Source organism: Falco punctatus, assembly GCF_963210335.1.
Source record: "Falco punctatus genome assembly, chromosome: 3".
In the NCBI taxonomy this organism is placed as follows: Eukaryota; Metazoa; Chordata; class Aves; order Falconiformes; family Falconidae; genus Falco; species Falco punctatus.
Window position 1 is genome coordinate 103934069 of NC_137582.1, and position 16302 is coordinate 103950370.

Consider the following 16302-nt stretch of genomic DNA (forward strand, 5'->3'; position numbering starts at 1 on the left):
ATGGCCTGTGACCGCCTTGCTGCCATCCGAAAAGCCCTGCACACTGGGACCCTCCTAGGTGGCAGAGCTTGTGTCCACACGGCAGCAGCTGCCTTGGGCCAGGGGGTTGCTCAGCCCAGCAGCACCAGGAAGTGTGGAATTGAAACCGGGAGCGAAGCCGCTAAGACAAAACCAGTACCCTATGAAGTTGGAATCCTGGCTCGGACTGGAGCCTAGAAGTCATAATTGCCTAAAACAGGGGTTGTTGCAAAGCCACATGCCCAGGAGCAGCATGTAGTACAACATCTAAGGGCTGTGAATCAAATAGCGATTGACCAACACCCGGTGCGGCCTAATCCTCCCGCTTTGTTAACAGCGACAGGTGATTCTAATGTCTGTTTTACAGCATTGGACTTGGAAGGCGCCTTCTTTGGCGTTCTGATTGTATGTCCTCGGCCGTGCGTAGCAGGTGCCACAACTGCCCTCTTCAGTGTTGGTCCAGAACCGCAATCCAACCCAGAGAGAGCAGGGACACGAAGCCTGCCAGAGGGCGTTGCTGTGGCTGACATAGCCAGCGAGGACTGTGCTGCGTGTGCCTTTCCCTGTGCTGCGTGCAGGAAGGTTGGCACTGCTGGGCTAGGCTTGGCTTCTTTGGCTTGCCCGTCACTGCTTGCCTGCCACGACCATCAAAAGAGTGTCTCTTCAAGAGCCAAGCACGCGCGTGCTGCCTCTAGTGGTTGCGTTCTCTGTTGTGTGTCTCTTTATTGGGAAGGAGCAGGTGGCAAAGGGCTGCCGAGAGCAGGGCGGCAGTGACCTTCGCAAAGAGGTAGCGACGCCACGCTTGGTTTTTCCTGTGAGCTGTTAGCAGGCAGAGCCGGGAGCCAGGCGCTGCTGCCTGCCACGGGGCCTGCCCACCCTCATCGCGCAAAGGGAGCATTCCGCGGGGCTCTGTGGGGGCTGTGCGATCCCAGCTCCTGCCTCCCGTCCTGCTTGGAACCCCTCCTGTTGCCCCCCCTCCCCGCAGAGGCCACCACGCCCAGCCCCGTGGCAACCAGCCACTCTGTGACATCACCCCCGGGGCCAAGGGCATCCTGGGCAACGCGAGTTCAGGGGGCAGTATGTTGGCGGCTGCACTGGCGGTGACAAGCCCTCCTCCTTGCAGCTGCCACGTGTCACTGGCAGGGATGGATTTGCTGCTCCTCCTCCTCGTCCTGCTGGCCATGTGCTGTCCTGCGTCCGGCACATGGGACAGCTGTGGGTAAGTGGCCCGAGGCTCTGGGAGGGAGCTTGGGCAAGCCCTTGTGGGCTTGGCTGGAGGGCAGCCAGTGTGGGAGGCTCATTTCCTTGCCAGCACGCAGGCTGTTGGCAGTACTCACCTACGGGGCTAAAGCAGAAAGAGGCAGGGTGTGGACACACGCGTGCCCCACAGGCTTCCCCAGCCCTGCTGGCCAGGCAGCGCCTTGTGGGGAGGGAAGACGGCTGACCGTGAGCCGTAGGGGCGCCAGCCATCCAGCAGGACACTAAGGAGTTTCTCTTTACAGAGGGACCTGCGGGCTCCGGCCCACGGCTTTTCCGTATGGCATGTCGCGCGTTGTGGGTGGCACAGATGCCCAGGCAGGGGCCTGGCCCTGGATCGTCAGCATCCAGAACCCCTGGCAAGCGGGCACGGGTCATACCTGCGGAGGCTCCCTCATCAGCGCACAGTGGGTCCTGACAGCAGCCCACTGCTTCATCGAGGCCAGGTAAGGCGTCGCCGGGAACGCACATAGCCCCACAACACTAGCGCTTGCCCCATGCGCAGCAGCACGGGCTACTCCCGCCCCATTTCCTCGCAGGACGCCCAGGGCCTGGGTGCTCCTTGAGCCTGAGGCACGCGAGGCCAGTCCCACCCTCCCGAGCGCTGCTCTCCTCTCTCCCTCGGCAAGCGGAAGGCAGGGCAACTGCTGGGCTGCTGCAGCACGTGGCTGTGCTCCCTCTGAGTCCTCTCCCCATTTGCCTTCCAGCTACATCACCATGTGGCGCGTGGTGATCGGTGCCACCCGGCTGACTCAGCTGGGCCCTGAGGCCCAGGTGCGCAACATCAAGCGGCTGCTCCTTCACCAAGGCTACAGTAACATCACGCAGAGGAACGACATTGCCTTGCTGGAGCTGGACCAGCCTGTGCAGTGCAACGCCTACGTTCAGCTTGCCTGCGTGCCCGATGCCTCGCTGAGAGTCTCGCAGCTGAAAAACTGCTACATCAGCGGCTGGGGTGCCACGACTGAAAGATGTGAGTACCGCGGAAGTACTCGTGTGCCGAGCGCAAGCTTGGCACGCTCGGGGCCATTGCTTGGGCTTCCTGACAGCAGAGGCCAGAGCCCCAGTCAGGCTGCGGGGACGTATGCCTCTTGAGAGATGGGCCTGAGCCCTTTCCGCAGAGCAAGGCGGAAGGGAAATGCCGCTATAACGCCTCTCAGGATGCAAAGCCAAGCGCGGGCGAGGCAAGGGATTCCGCCAGGCAGGGGAGGAGAAGCGCCAGTGAGCTGCTGCTTGCTAATTCCTTCCTGTGCTCACAGCTGGACGATCAACGGATGTGCTGCAGGAGGCCCAGGTCCGCCTCATTGATGTCAACGTCTGTAACAGCAGCCGGTGGTACAGAGGGGCCATCCACACGCACAACGTCTGTGCTGGCTATCCGCAGGGCGGCATTGACACCTGCCAGGTAGGAGCGTGCTACGAGCCAAGCCCCGTAGCACAGGCAGCCCCGCCACACGCAACTACGCCAACATGGCCCGGCATGTGCTTGGCCTGGCCAGTGCCCCTCCCACTTCAGGTCCCCACCGCCGGGGGGGCTTATACCCCCTTCCCCATCGGCAGGCCCCTGCCCAGTGCCCCTCTTGTCCCAGAGGCATGGCGCTCTGCCCAGAAAGCCCTCCTAGTGTTCTTGGCAGACCATGGCTCCCCATCCCAAGCCTGCCACAGCTCTCTCCCACACACCCACCATCCCCGTGCAGTGAGGAGAGCCAGCCCCACCTTACAAGCCCACCACCCCTTCCCAGGCAAGGCTCGCTCGACACAGCCTCGCTCTGCAGGGAACACAGCTCCGGCAGGTGCCGTCAGAGAGAAGGAGCCAACCCCCGTGCTGACGGTGGCCACCCAACAACCCCTTTGTCCTCTCTCCTCCTCTGCAGGGGGACAGCGGTGGGCCTCTCGTCTGCCAAGACAGCAGTGCAGACTACTTCTGGCTTGTTGGTGTCACCAGCTGGGGGAGAGGCTGTGCCAGAGCCAGGCAGCCCGGAGTCTACACCTCCACTCAGCACTTCTACGACTGGATCCTGCTACAGATGGGCCTGCGCCCAGCAGTGAGGGCTACTCCAACAGCACGCGCTTGGAGTCATTTTGTCACCACCTCAAGCCCCGTTGCGAGGCCAAGGCCCACAGCAGCACAGTGGGGCGGCTCCTGCCCATTTCCAGTCCAGAAGCTGCTGGACTTCTTTAGCCGGCTGCAGGAGCTCCTGCAGTACCTAAGGGGAAAAACGGTGTGAGCAGCAGGACAAACGGCACGCAGGGCAGGCTGCAGTGTGCCACCACCGTTTCCTTTGGGGCAATGCCTGCCGATGCAAAGGCCACCTCAGCGTCAAAGGGCTGCTCTGCCCTGCGCCCGTGCCTCGGGAGGCACACACCTGATGAGGCTGACCACATGCTTGAAATAAAATGTTTCGGTGCTCACAGCAAACCAGGCTTCAGCTCAAGTCAGTCTCCTGTGTGAGGCAAGGACTTCCACGCCCGGCACCTGCCAAGCGAGGCAGGCTGCAGGCAGACAAGGCGGGCACAAAGGGAAAGAGTCCCTGCAAAGGGCTGAAAGTGGGCCTGCTCAGGGAGGAGGGGGAGGCTGCACTGGAGGAAGGGAACACAGGTCACCACGGGCTGGAGGGCTTGGGGAAAGGAGCTGGAAACACAGAACGTCTTTGGCCAGCTCCTGGTGGGATCCCGCTGCGCTTGTGGATGAGCCACAAGTGACCCTGAAAATGGACTCTCATGACCCAGGACAGACGCGTCTAGAAAGACCCAAGGGTTGCGCTGAGGATTTGGGGAAGGAGCTTGCCTTCGAGCCCCACATATGCCACAGACTTCATTTCCATCCTGTGTCGCGGTTTAACCCCGGCCGGCAACCAAACGCTACCGGCAACCAAACGCCACGCAGCCACTTGCGCACTCCCCCCCACCCGGAGGGGTGGGGAGGAGAACCAGAAAGCAATGTAAAGCTGGAGGGTTGAGATAAGAACAATGTAATAATTTAGACAGAAGAAAGAGTGAAGAACAACAGTAACAATACCAAGAAGAAGAATAACAACAACAACAACAACAACAATAACGATTAGGATGGAAAGGTGGGGGAAAAGGGTAAAATCAAAAGGAAGGGAGAAGGAAAAAAAGGAAATGATGCACAGTACAACTGCTCACCACCCGCTGACCGATGCCCAGCCAGTCCCTGAGCAAGATTCCCCCCGCCAGCTAACCCTCCAAGTTTCTATACCAAGCATGACGTCCCACGGGACGGAATACCTCTGTGGCTGCTTCATGTCAGCTGACCTGGCTGTGTCCCTTCCCAGTCTCTTGTGCCCCTCCAGCACTCTGGCTGGCAAGGCCCAAGAAACCAAAAAGGCCTTGACTTAGCAGAAACGCCAGGCAGCAACAACCGAAAACATCAGTGCAGCTACCAACATTGTTCTCACATCATAGCCAAAACACAGCACTTCACTAGCTACAAAGAAGAACGTTAACTCCATCCCAGCTGAAACCAGGACACGGGGCCATCTCCTACTCGGCATGTGCTGCACAGGTCTTTGTAGCCTTCTTGATCGGTGCTGACGTGCGGAATCAAACTCTACAACTCAAGGAGGGTTATCAAGCAGGCATGTTTATCGGGGCTCCGGCTGCAAGGGGGATCGCTCCTCCTCACTTGCACACCCAGGGCTTAAGTAAGCAGATCCCTATTACACAGAAGCATACGTATTCATTAGATTCCCGAGAAAAGGCGGGGTTATTACCATTCGGTCCAGGAACTCAGTATCATAAGCCTCCTCACTCTGGCGCGGGTGCGTTGACACCTGCTGGTCCTGGGCTGGGCTCTCTGGGAGGAAGGCTTGCACCCTTCCTCAGGATGTACTTTTCCCTTTGGCGCGCAGTGCTGAGGAGTCCACGCCAGCAAGCGCAGAGCCAGGTTGTACTGGTTCTCTTCCCGGCTCGTACATCTTGCAGACAACATAGTTCTTGCTTACAACGTAGCTAGTCGATCGGTATCGACACGTGCAGACCGTAGTGTCCTTGTTAGTCAGTCCGTTAAACACAAGTGCCGAAGCACCAGTTGCAAGGTCTGCATATTTACCGAATGATTTTCAGCTTGAACTCTCTCCGTGCAGAGTCTTTACTTCTGAGCGTCATGGCCTGTGACCGCCTTGCTGCCATCCGAAAAGCCCTGCACACTGGGACCCTCCTAGGTGGCAGAGCTTGTGTCCACACGGCAGCAGCTGCCTTAGGCAAGGGGGTTGCTCAGCCCAGCAGCACCAGGAAGTGTGGAATTGAAACCGGGAGCGAAGCCGCTAAGACAAAACCAGTACCCTATGAAGTTGGAATCCTGGCTCGGACTGGAGCCTAGAAGTCATAATTGCCTAAAACAGGGGTTGTTGCAAAGCCACATGCCCAGGAGCAGCATGTAGTACAACATCTAAGGGCTGTGAATCAAATAGCGATTGACCAACACCCGGTGCGGCCTAATCCTCCCGCTTTGTTAACAGCGACAGGTGATTCTAATGTCTGTTTTACAGCATTGGACTTGGAAGGCGCCTTCTTTGGCGTTCTGATTGTATGTCCTCGGCCGTGCGTAGCAGGTGCCACAACTGCCCTCTTCAGTGTTGGTCCAGAACCGCAATCCAACCCAGAGAGAGCAGGGACACGAAGCCTGCCAGAGGGCGTTGCTGTGGCTGACATAGCCAGCGAGGACTGTGCTGCGTGTGCCTTTCCCTGTGCTGCGTGCAGGAAGGTTGGCACTGCTGGGCTAGGCTTGGCTTCTTTGGCTTGCCCGTCACTGCTTGCCTGCCACGACCATCAAAAGAGTGTCTCTTCAAGAGCCAAGCACGCGCGTGCTGCCTCTAGTGGTTGCGTTCTCTGTTGTGTGTCTCTTTATTGGGAAGGAGCAGGTGGCAAAGGGCTGCCGAGAGCAGGGCGGCAGTGACCTTCGCAAAGAGGTAGCGACGCCACGCTTGGTTTTTCCTGTGAGCTGTTAGCAGGCAGAGCCGGGAGCCAGGCGCTGCTGCCTGCCACGGGGCCTGCCCACCCTCATCGCGCAAAGGGAGCATTCCGCGGGGCTCTGTGGGGGCTGTGCGATCCCAGCTCCTGCCTCCCGTCCTGCTTGGAACCCCTCCTGTTGCCCCCCCTCCCCGCAGAGGCCACCACGCCCAGCCCCGTGGCAACCAGCCACTCTGTGACATCACCCCCGGGGCCAAGGGCATCCTGGGCAACGCGAGTTCAGGGGGCAGTATGTTGGCGGCTGCACTGGCGGTGACAAGCCCTCCTCCTTGCAGCTGCCACGTGTCACTGGCAGGGATGGATTTGCTGCTCCTCCTCCTCGTCCTGCTGGCCATGTGCTGTCCTGCGTCCGGCACATGGGACAGCTGTGGGTAAGTGGCCCGAGGCTCTGGGAGGGAGCTTGGGCAAGCCCTTGTGGGCTTGGCTGGAGGGCAGCCAGTGTGGGAGGCTCATTTCCTTGCCAGCACGCAGGCTGTTGGCAGTACTCACCTACGGGGCTAAAGCAGAAAGAGGCAGGGTGTGGACACACGCGTGCCCCACAGGCTTCCCCAGCCCTGCTGGCCAGGCAGCGCCTTGTGGGGAGGGAAGACGGCTGACCGTGAGCCGTAGGGGCGCCAGCCATCCAGCAGGACACTAAGGAGTTTCTCTTTACAGAGGGACCTGCGGGCTCCGGCCCACGGCTTTTCCGTATGGCATGTCGCGCGTTGTGGGTGGCACAGATGCCCAGGCAGGGGCCTGGCCCTGGATCGTCAGCATCCAGAACCCCTGGCAAGCGGGCACGGGTCATACCTGCGGAGGCTCCCTCATCAGCGCACAGTGGGTCCTGACAGCAGCCCACTGCTTCATCGAGGCCAGGTAAGGCGTCGCCGGGAACGCACATAGCCCCACAACACTAGCGCTTGCCCCGTGCGCAGCAGCACGGGCTACTCCCGCCCCGTTTCCTCGCAGGACGCCCAGGGCCTGGGTGCTCCTTGAGCCTGAGGCACGCGAGGCCAGTCCCACCCTCCCGAGCGCTGCTCTCCTCTCTCCCTCGGCAAGCGGAAGGCAGGGCAACTGCTGGGCTGCTGCAGCACGTGGCTGTGCTCCCTCTGAGTCCTCTCCCCATTTGCCTTCCAGCTACATCACCATGTGGCGCGTGGTGATCGGTGCCACCCGGCTGACTCAGCTGGGCCCTGAGGCCCAGGTGCGCAACATCAAGCGGCTGCTCCTTCACCAAGGCTACAGTAACATCACGCAGAGGAACGACATTGCCTTGCTGGAGCTGGACCAGCCTGTGCAGTGCAACGCCTACGTTCAGCTTGCCTGCGTGCCCGATGCCTCGCTGAGAGTCTCGCAGCTGAAAAACTGCTACATCAGCGGCTGGGGTGCCACGACTGAAAGATGTGAGTACAGCGGAAGTACTCGTGTGCCGAGCGCAAGCTTGGCACGCTCGGGGCCATTGCTTGGGCTTCCTGACAGCAGAGGCCAGAGCCCCAGTCAGGCTGCGGGGACGTATGCCTCTTGAGAGATGGGCCTGAGCCCTTTCCGCAGAGCAAGGCGGAAGGGAAATGCCGCTATAACGCCTCTCAGGATGCAAAGCCAAGCGCGGGCGAGGCAAGGGATTCCGCCAGGCAGGGGAGGAGAAGCGCCAGTGAGCTGCTGCTTGCTAATTCCTTCCTGTGCTCACAGCTGGACGATCAACGGATGTGCTGCAGGAGGCCCAGGTCCGCCTCATTGATGTCAACGTCTGTAACAGCAGCCGGTGGTACAGAGGGGCCATCCACACGCACAACGTCTGTGCTGGCTATCCGCAGGGCGGCATTGACACCTGCCAGGTAGGAGCGTGCTACGAGCCAAGCCCCGTAGCACAGGCAGCCCCGCCACACGCAACTACGCCAACATGGCCCGGCATGTGCTTGGCCTGGCCAGTGCCCCTCCCACTTCAGGTCCCCACCGCCGGGGGGGCTTATACCCCCTTCCCCATCGGCAGGCCCCTGCCCAGTGCCCCTCTTGTCCCAGAGGCATGGCGCTCTGCCCAGAAAGCCCTCCTAGTGTTCTTGGCAGACCATGGCTCCCCATCCCAAGCCTGCCACAGCTCTCTCCCACACACCCACCATCCCCGTGCAGTGAGGAGAGCCAGCCCCACCTTACAAGCCCACCACCCCTTCCCAGGCAAGGCTCGCTCGACACAGCCTCGCTCTGCAGGGAACACAGCTCCGGCAGGTGCCATCAGAGAGAAGGAGCCAACCCCCGTGCTGACGGTGGCCACCCAACAACCCCTTTGTCCTCTCTCCTCCTCTGCAGGGGGACAGCGGTGGGCCTCTCGTCTGCCAAGACAGCAGTGCAGACTACTTCTGGCTTGTTGGTGTCACCAGCTGGGGGAGAGGCTGTGCCAGAGCCAGGCAGCCCGGAGTCTACACCTCCACTCAGCACTTCTACGACTGGATCCTGCTACAGATGGGCCTGCGCCCAGCAGTGAGGGCTACTCCAACAGCACGCGCTTGGAGTCATTTTGTCACCACCTCAAGCCCCGTTGCGAGGCCAAGGCCCACAGCAGCACAGTGGGGCGGCTCCTGCCCATTTCCAGTCCAGAAGCTGCTGGACTTCTTTAGCCGGCTGCAGGAGCTCCTGCAGTACCTAAGGGGAAAAACGGTGTGAGCAGCAGGACAAACGGCACGCAGGGCAGGCTGCAGTGTGCCACCACCGTTTCCTTTGGGGCAATGCCTGCCGATGCAAAGGCCACCTCAGCGTCAAAGGGCTGCTCTGCCCTGCGCCCGTGCCTCGGGAGGCACACACCTGATGAGGCTGACCACATGCTTGAAATAAAATGTTTCGGTGCTCACAGCAAACCAGGCTTCAGCTCAAGTCAGTCTCCTGTGTGAGGCAAGGACTTCCACGCCCGGCACCTGCCAAGCGAGGCAGGCTGCAGGCAGACAAGGCGGGCACAAAGGGAAAGAGTCCCTGCAAAGGGCTGCAAGTGGGCCTGCTCAGGGAGGAGGGGGAGGCTGCACTGGAGGAAGGGAACACAGGTCACCACGGGCTGGAGGGCTTGGGGAAAGGAGCTGGAAACACAGAACGTCTTTGGCCAGCTCCTGGTGGGATCCCGCTGCGCTTGTGGATGAGCCACAAGTGACCCTGAAACTGGACTCTCATGACCCAGGACAGACGCGTCTAGAAAGACCCAAGGGTTGCGCTGAGGATTTGGGGAAGGAGCTTGCCTTCGAGCCCCACATATGCCACAGACTTCATTTCCATCCTGTGTCGCGGTTTAACCCCGGCCGGCAACCAAACGCTACCGGCAACCAAACGCCACGCAGCCACTTGCGCACTCCCCCCCACCCGGAGGGGTGGGGAGGAGAACCAGAAAGCAATGTAAAGCTGGAGGGTTGAGATAAGAACAATGTAATAATTTAGACAGAAGAAAGAGTGAAGAACAACAGTAACAATACCAAGAAGAAGAATAACAACAACAACAACAACAACAATAACGATTAGGATGGAAAGGTGGGGGAAAAGGGTAAAATCAAAAGGAAGGGAGAAGGAAAAAAAGGAAATGATGCACAGTACAACTGCTCACCACCCGCTGACCGATGCCCAGCCAGTCCCTGAGCAAGATTCCCCCCGCCAGCTAACCCTCCAAGTTTCTATACCAAGCATGACGTCCCACGGGACGGAATACCTCTGTGGCTGCTTCACGTCAGCTGACCTGGCTGTGTCCCTTCCCAGTCTCTTGTGCCCCTCCAGCACTCTGGCTGGCAAGGCCCAAGAAACCAAAAAGGCCTTGACTTAGCAGAAACGCCAGGCAGCAACAACCGAAAACATCAGTGCAGCTACCAACATTGTTCTCACATCATAGCCAAAACACAGCACTTCACTAGCTACGAAGAAGAACGTTAACTCCATCCCAGCTGAAACCAGGACACGGGGCCATCTCCTACTCGGCATGTGCTGCACAGGTCTTTGTAGCCTTCTTGATCGGTGCTGACGTGCGGAATCAAACTCTACAACTCAAGGAGGGTTATCAAGCAGGCATGTTTATCGGGGCTCCAGCTGCAAGGGGGATCGCTCCTCCTCACTTGCACACCCAGGGCTTAAGTAAGCAGATCCCTATTACACAGAAGCATACGTATTCATTAGATTCCCGAGAAAAGGCGGGGTTATTACCATTCGGTCCAGGAACTCAGTATCATAAGCCTCCTCACTCTGGCGCGGGTGCGTTGACACCTGCTGGTCCTGGGCTGGGCTCTCTGGGAGGAAGGCTTGCACCCTTCCTCAGGATGTACTTTTCCCTTTGGCGCGCAGTGCTGAGGAGTCCACGCCAGCAAGCGCAGAGCCAGGTTGTACTGGTTCTCTTCCCGGCTCGTACATCTTGCAGACAACATAGTTCTTGCTTACAACGTAGCTAGTCGATCGGTATCGACACGTGCAGACCGTAGTGTCCTTGTTAGTCAGTCCGTTAAACACAAGTGCCGAAGCACCAGTTGCAAGGTCTGCATATTTACCGAATGATTTTCAGCTTGAACTCTCTCCGTGCAGAGTCTTTACTTCTGAGCGTCATGGCCTGTGACCGCCTTGCTGCCATCCGAAAAGCCCTGCACACTGGGACCCTCCTAGGTGGCAGAGCTTGTGTCCACACGGCAGCAGCTGCCTTAGGCAAGGGGGTTGCTCAGCCCAGCAGCACCAGGAAGTGTGGAATTGAAACCGGGAGCGAAGCCGCTAAGACAAAACCAGTACCCTATGAAGTTGGAATCCTGGCTCGGACTGGAGCCTAGAAGTCATAATTGCCTAAAACAGGGGTTGTTGCAAAGCCACATGCCCAGGAGCAGCATGTAGTACAACATCTAAGGGCTGTGAATCAAATAGCGATTGACCAACACCCGGTGCGGCCTAATCCTCCCGCTTTGTTAACAGCGACAGGTGATTCTAATGTCTGTTTTACAGCATTGGACTTGGAAGGCGCCTTCTTTGGCGTTCTGATTGTATGTCCTCGGCCGTGCGTAGCAGGTGCCACAACTGCCCTCTTCAGTGTTGGTCCAGAACCGCAATCCAACCCAGAGAGAGCAGGGACACGAAGCCTGCCAGAGGGCGTTGCTGTGGCTGACATAGCCAGCGAGGACTGTGCTGCGTGTGCCTTTCCCTGTGCTGCGTGCAGGAAGGTTGGCACTGCTGGGCTAGGCTTGGCTTCTTTGGCTTGCCCGTCACTGCTTGCCTGCCACGACCATCAAAAGAGTGTCTCTTCAAGAGCCAAGCACGCGCGTGCTGCCTCTAGTGGTTGCGTTCTCTGTTGTGTGTCTCTTTATTGGGAAGGAGCAGGTGGCAAAGGGCTGCCGAGAGCAGGGCGGCAGTGACCTTCGCAAAGAGGTAGCGACGCCACGCTTGGTTTTTCCTGTGAGCTGTTAGCAGGCAGAGCCGGGAGCCAGGCGCTGCTGCCTGCCACGGGGCCTGCCCACCCTCATCGCGCAAAGGGAGCATTCCGCGGGGCTCTGTGGGGGCTGTGCGATCCCAGCTCCTGCCTCCCGTCCTGCTTGGAACCCCTCCTGTTGCCCCCCCTCCCCGCAGAGGCCACCACGCCCAGCCCCGTGGCAACCAGCCACTCTGTGACATCACCCCCGGGGCCAAGGTCATCCCGGGCAACGCAAGTTCAGGGGGCAGTATGTTGGCGGCTGCACTGGCGGTGACAAGCCCTCCTCCTTGCAGCTGCCACGTGTCACTGGCAGGGATGGATTTGCTGCTCCTCCTCCTCGTCCTGCTGGCCATGTGCTGTCCTGCGTCCGGCACATGGGACAGCTGTGGGTAAGTGGCCCGAGGCTCTGGGAGGGAGCTTGGGCAAGCCCTTGTGGGCTTGGCTGGAGGGCAGCCAGTGTGGGAGGCTCATTTCCTTGCCAGCACGCAGGCTGTTGGCAGTACTCACCTACGGGGCTAAAGCAGAAAGAGGCAGGGTGTGGACACACGCGTGCCCCACAGGCTTCCCCAGCCCTGCTGGCCAGGCAGCGCCTTGTGGGGAGGGAAGACGGCTGACCGTGAGCCGTAGGGGCGCCAGCCATCCAGCAGGACACTAAGGAGTTTCTCTTTACAGAGGGACCTGCGGGCTCCGGCCCACGGCTTTTCCGTATGGCATGTCACGCGTTGTGGGTGGCACAGATGCCCAGGCAGGGGCCTGGCCCTGGATCGTCAGCATCCAGAACCCCTGGCAAGCGGGCACGGGTCATACCTGCGGAGGCTCCCTCATCAGCGCACAGTGGGTCCTGACAGCAGCCCACTGCTTCATCGAGGCCAGGTAAGGCGTCGCCGGGAACGCGCATAGCCCCACAACACTAGCGCTTGCCCCGTGCGCAGCAGCACGGGCTACTCCCGCCCCGTTTCCTCGCAGGACGCCCAGGGCCTGGGTGCTCCTTGAGCCTGAGGCACGCGAGGCCAGTCCCACCCTCCCGAGCGCTGCTCTCCTCTCTCCCTCGGCAAGCGGAAGGCAGGGCAACTGCTGGGCTGCTGCAGCACGTGGCTGTGCTCCCTCTGAGTCCTCTCCCCATTTGCCTTCCAGCTACATCACCATGTGGCGCGTGGTGATCGGTGCCACCCGGCTGACTCAGCTGGGCCCTGAGGCCCAGGTGCGCAACATCAAGCGGCTGCTCCTTCACCAAGGCTACAGTAACATCACGCAGAGGAACGACATTGCCTTGCTGGAGCTGGACCAGCCTGTGCAGTGCAACGCCTACGTTCAGCTTGCCTGCGTGCCCGATGCCTCGCTGAGAGTCTCGCAGCTGAAAAACTGCTACATCAGCGGCTGGGGTGCCACGACTGAAAGATGTGAGTACCGCGGAAGTACTCGTGTGCCGAGCGCAAGCTTGGCACGCTCGGGGCCATTGCTTGGGCTTCCTGACAGCAGAGGCCAGAGCCCCAGTCAGGCTGCGGTGACGTATGCCTCTTGAGAGATGGGCCTGAGCCCTTTCCGCAGAGCAAGGCGGAAGGGAAATGCCGCTATAACGCCTCTCAGGATGCAAAGCCAAGCGCGGGCGAGGCAAGGGATTCCGCCAGGCAGGGGAGGAGAAGCGCCAGTGAGCTGCTGCTTGCTAATTCCTTCCTGTGCTCACAGCTGGACGATCAACGGATGTGCTGCAGGAGGCCCAGGTCCGCCTCATTGATGTCAACGTCTGTAACAGCAGCCGGTGGTACAGAGGGGCCATCCACACGCACAACGTCTGTGCTGGCTATCCGCAGGGCGGCATTGACACCTGCCAGGTAGGAGCGTGCTACGAGCCAAGCCCCGTAGCACAGGCAGCCCCGCCACACGCAACTACGCCAACATGGCCCGGCATGTGCTTGGCCTGGCCAGTGCCCCTCCCACTTCAGGTCCCCACCGCCGGGGGGGCTTATACCCCCTTCCCCATCGGCAGGCCCCTGCCCAGTGCCCCTCTTGTCCCAGAGGCATGGCGCTCTGCCCAGAAAGCCCTCCTAGTGTTCTTGGCAGACCATGGCTCCCCATCCCAAGCCTGCCACAGCTCTCTCCCACACACCCACCATCCCCGTGCAGTGAGGAGAGCCAGCCCCACCTTACAAGCCCACCACCCCTTCCCAGGCAAGGCTCGCTCGACACAGCCTCGCTCTGCAGGGAACACAGCTCCGGCAGGTGCCGTCAGAGAGAAGGAGCCAACCCCCGTGCTGACGGTGGCCACCCAACAACCCCTTTGTCCTCTCTCCTCCTCTGCAGGGGGACAGCGGTGGGCCTCTCGTCTGCCAAGACAGCAGTGCAGACTACTTCTGGCTTGTTGGTGTCACCAGCTGGGGGAGAGGCTGTGCCAGAGCCAGGCAGCCCGGAGTCTACACCTCCACTCAGCACTTCTACGACTGGATCCTGCTACAGATGGGCCTGCGCCCAGCAGTGAGGGCTACTCCAACAGCACGCGCTTGGAGTCATTTTGTCACCACCTCAAGCCCCGTTGCGAGGCCAAGGCCCACAGCAGCACAGTGGGGCGGCTCCTGCCCATTTCCAGTCCAGAAGCTGCTGGACTTCTTTAGCCGGCTGCAGGAGCTCCTGCAGTACCTAAGGGGAAAAACGGTGTGAGCAGCAGGACAAACGGCACGCAGGGCAGGCTGCAGTGTGCCACCACCGTTTCCTTTGGGGCAATGCCTGCCGATGCAAAGGCCACCTCAGCGTCAAAGGGCTGCTCTGCCCTGCGCCCGTGCCTCGGGAGGCACACACCTGATGAGGCTGACCACATGCTTGAAATAAAATGTTTCGGTGCTCACAGCAAACCAGGCTTCAGCTCAAGTCAGTCTCCTGTGCGAGGCAAGGACTTCCACGCCCGGCACCTGCCAAGCGAGGCAGGCTGCAGGCAGACAAGGCGGGCACAAAGGGAAAGAGTCCCTGCAAAGGGCTGAAAGTGGGCCTGCTCAGGGAGGAGGGGGAGGCTGCACTGGAGGAAGGGAACACAGGTCACCACGGGCTGGAGGGCTTGGGGAAAGGAGCTGGAAACACAGAACGTCTTTGGCCAGCTCCTGGTGGGATCCCGCTGCGCTTGTGGATGAGCCACAAGTGACCCTGAAACTGGACTCTCATGACCCAGGACAGACGCGTCTAGAAAGACCCAAGGGTTGCGCTGAGGATTTGGGGAAGGAGCTTGCCTTCGAGCCCCACATATGCCACAGACTTCATTTCCATCCTGTGTCGCGGTTTAACCCCGGCCGGCAACCAAACGCTACCGGCAACCAAACGCCACGCAGCCACTTGCGCACTCCCCCCCACCCGGAGGGGTGGGGAGGAGAACCAGAAAGCAATGTAAAGCTGGAGGGTTGAGATAAGAACAATGTAATAATTTAGACAGAAGAAAGAGTGAAGAACAACAGTAACAATACCAAGAAGAAGAATAACAACAACAACAACAACAACAATAACGATTAGGATGGAAAGGTGGGGGAAAAGGGTAAAATCAAAAGGAAGGGAGAAGGAAAAAAAGGAAATGATGCACAGTACAACTGCTCACCACCCGCTGACCGATGCCCAGCCAGTCCCTGAGCAAGATTCCCCCCGCCAGCTAACCCTCCAAGTTTCTATACCTAGCATGACGTCCCACGGGACGGAATACCTCTGTGGCTGCTTCACGTCAGCTGACCTGGCTGTGTCCCTTCCCAGTCTCTTGTGCCCCTCCAGCACTCTGGCTGGCAAGGCCCAAGAAACCAAAAAGGCCTTGACTTAGCAGAAACGCCAGGCAGCAACAACCGAAAACATCAGTGCAGCTACCAACATTGTTCTCACATCATAGCCAAAACACAGCACTTCACTAGCTACGAAGAAGAAAGTTAACTCCATCCCAGCTGAAACCAGGACACGGGGCCATCTCCTACTCGGCATGTGCTGCACAGGTCTTTGTAGCCTTCTTGATCGGTGCTGACGTGCGGAATCAAACTCTACAACTCAAGGAGGGTTATCAAGCAGGCATGTTTATCGGGGCTCCGGCTGCAAGGGGGATCGCTCCTCCTCACTTGCACACCCAGGGCTTAAGTAAGCAGATCCATATTACACAGAAGCATACGTATTCATTAGATTCCCGAGAAAAGGCGGGGTTATTACCATTCGGTCCAGGAACTCAGTATCATAAGCCTCCTCACTCTGGCGCGGGTGCGTTGACACCTGCTGGTCCTGGGCTGGGCTCTCTGGGAGGAAGGCTTGCACCCTTCCTCAGGATGTACTTTTCCCTTTGGCGCGCAGTGCTGAGGAGTCCACGCCAGCAAGCGCAGAGCCAGGTTGTACTGGTTCTCTTCCCAGCTCGTACATCTTGCAGACAACATAGTTCTTGCTTACAACGTAGCTAGTCGATCGGTATCGACACGTGCAGACCGTAGTGTCCTTGTTAGTCAGTCCGTTAAACACAAGTGCCGAAGCACCAGTTGCAAGGTCTGCATATTTACCGAATGATTTTCAGCTTGAACTCTCTCCGTGCAGAGTCTTTACTTCTGAGCGTCATGGCCTGTGACCGCCTTGCTGCCATCCGAAAAGCCCTGCACACTGGGACCCTCCTAGGTGGCAGAGCTTGTGTCCACACGGCAGCAGCTGCCTTGGGC

At 59.5% G+C, this 16302-nt stretch overlaps 3 protein-coding genes across 3 annotated transcripts; all 3 read left to right on the top strand.

Annotated features, from left to right (window-relative positions):
* Positions 1-5396, top strand: LOC308061115 (acrosin-like; the record flags this gene model as incomplete). Its single annotated transcript, XM_080380666.1, has 7 exons — positions 1-58; positions 386-569; positions 1004-1237; positions 1983-2248; positions 2535-2680; positions 3150-3320; positions 5382-5396. 7 exons carry the CDS (start codon positions 1-3, stop codon positions 5394-5396), a joined length of 1074 nt encoding a protein of 357 aa, XP_080236792.1.
* A 5-nt stretch (positions 5397-5401) lies between these two features.
* On the top strand, positions 5402-10797 carry LOC308061116 (acrosin-like; the record flags this gene model as incomplete). Its single annotated transcript, XM_080380667.1, has 6 exons — positions 5402-5532; positions 6405-6638; positions 7384-7649; positions 7936-8081; positions 8551-8721; positions 10783-10797. The coding sequence occupies 6 exons, from the start codon at positions 5402-5404 to the stop codon at positions 10795-10797; spliced, it is 963 nt and encodes a 320-aa protein (XP_080236793.1).
* Positions 10798-10802: 5 nt separating this feature from the next.
* Positions 10803-16198, top strand: LOC308061117 (acrosin-like; the record flags this gene model as incomplete). Its single annotated transcript, XM_080380668.1, has 6 exons — positions 10803-10933; positions 11806-12039; positions 12785-13050; positions 13337-13482; positions 13952-14122; positions 16184-16198. 6 exons carry the CDS (start codon positions 10803-10805, stop codon positions 16196-16198), a joined length of 963 nt encoding a protein of 320 aa, XP_080236794.1.
* Positions 16199-16302: the final 104 nt, after the last annotated feature.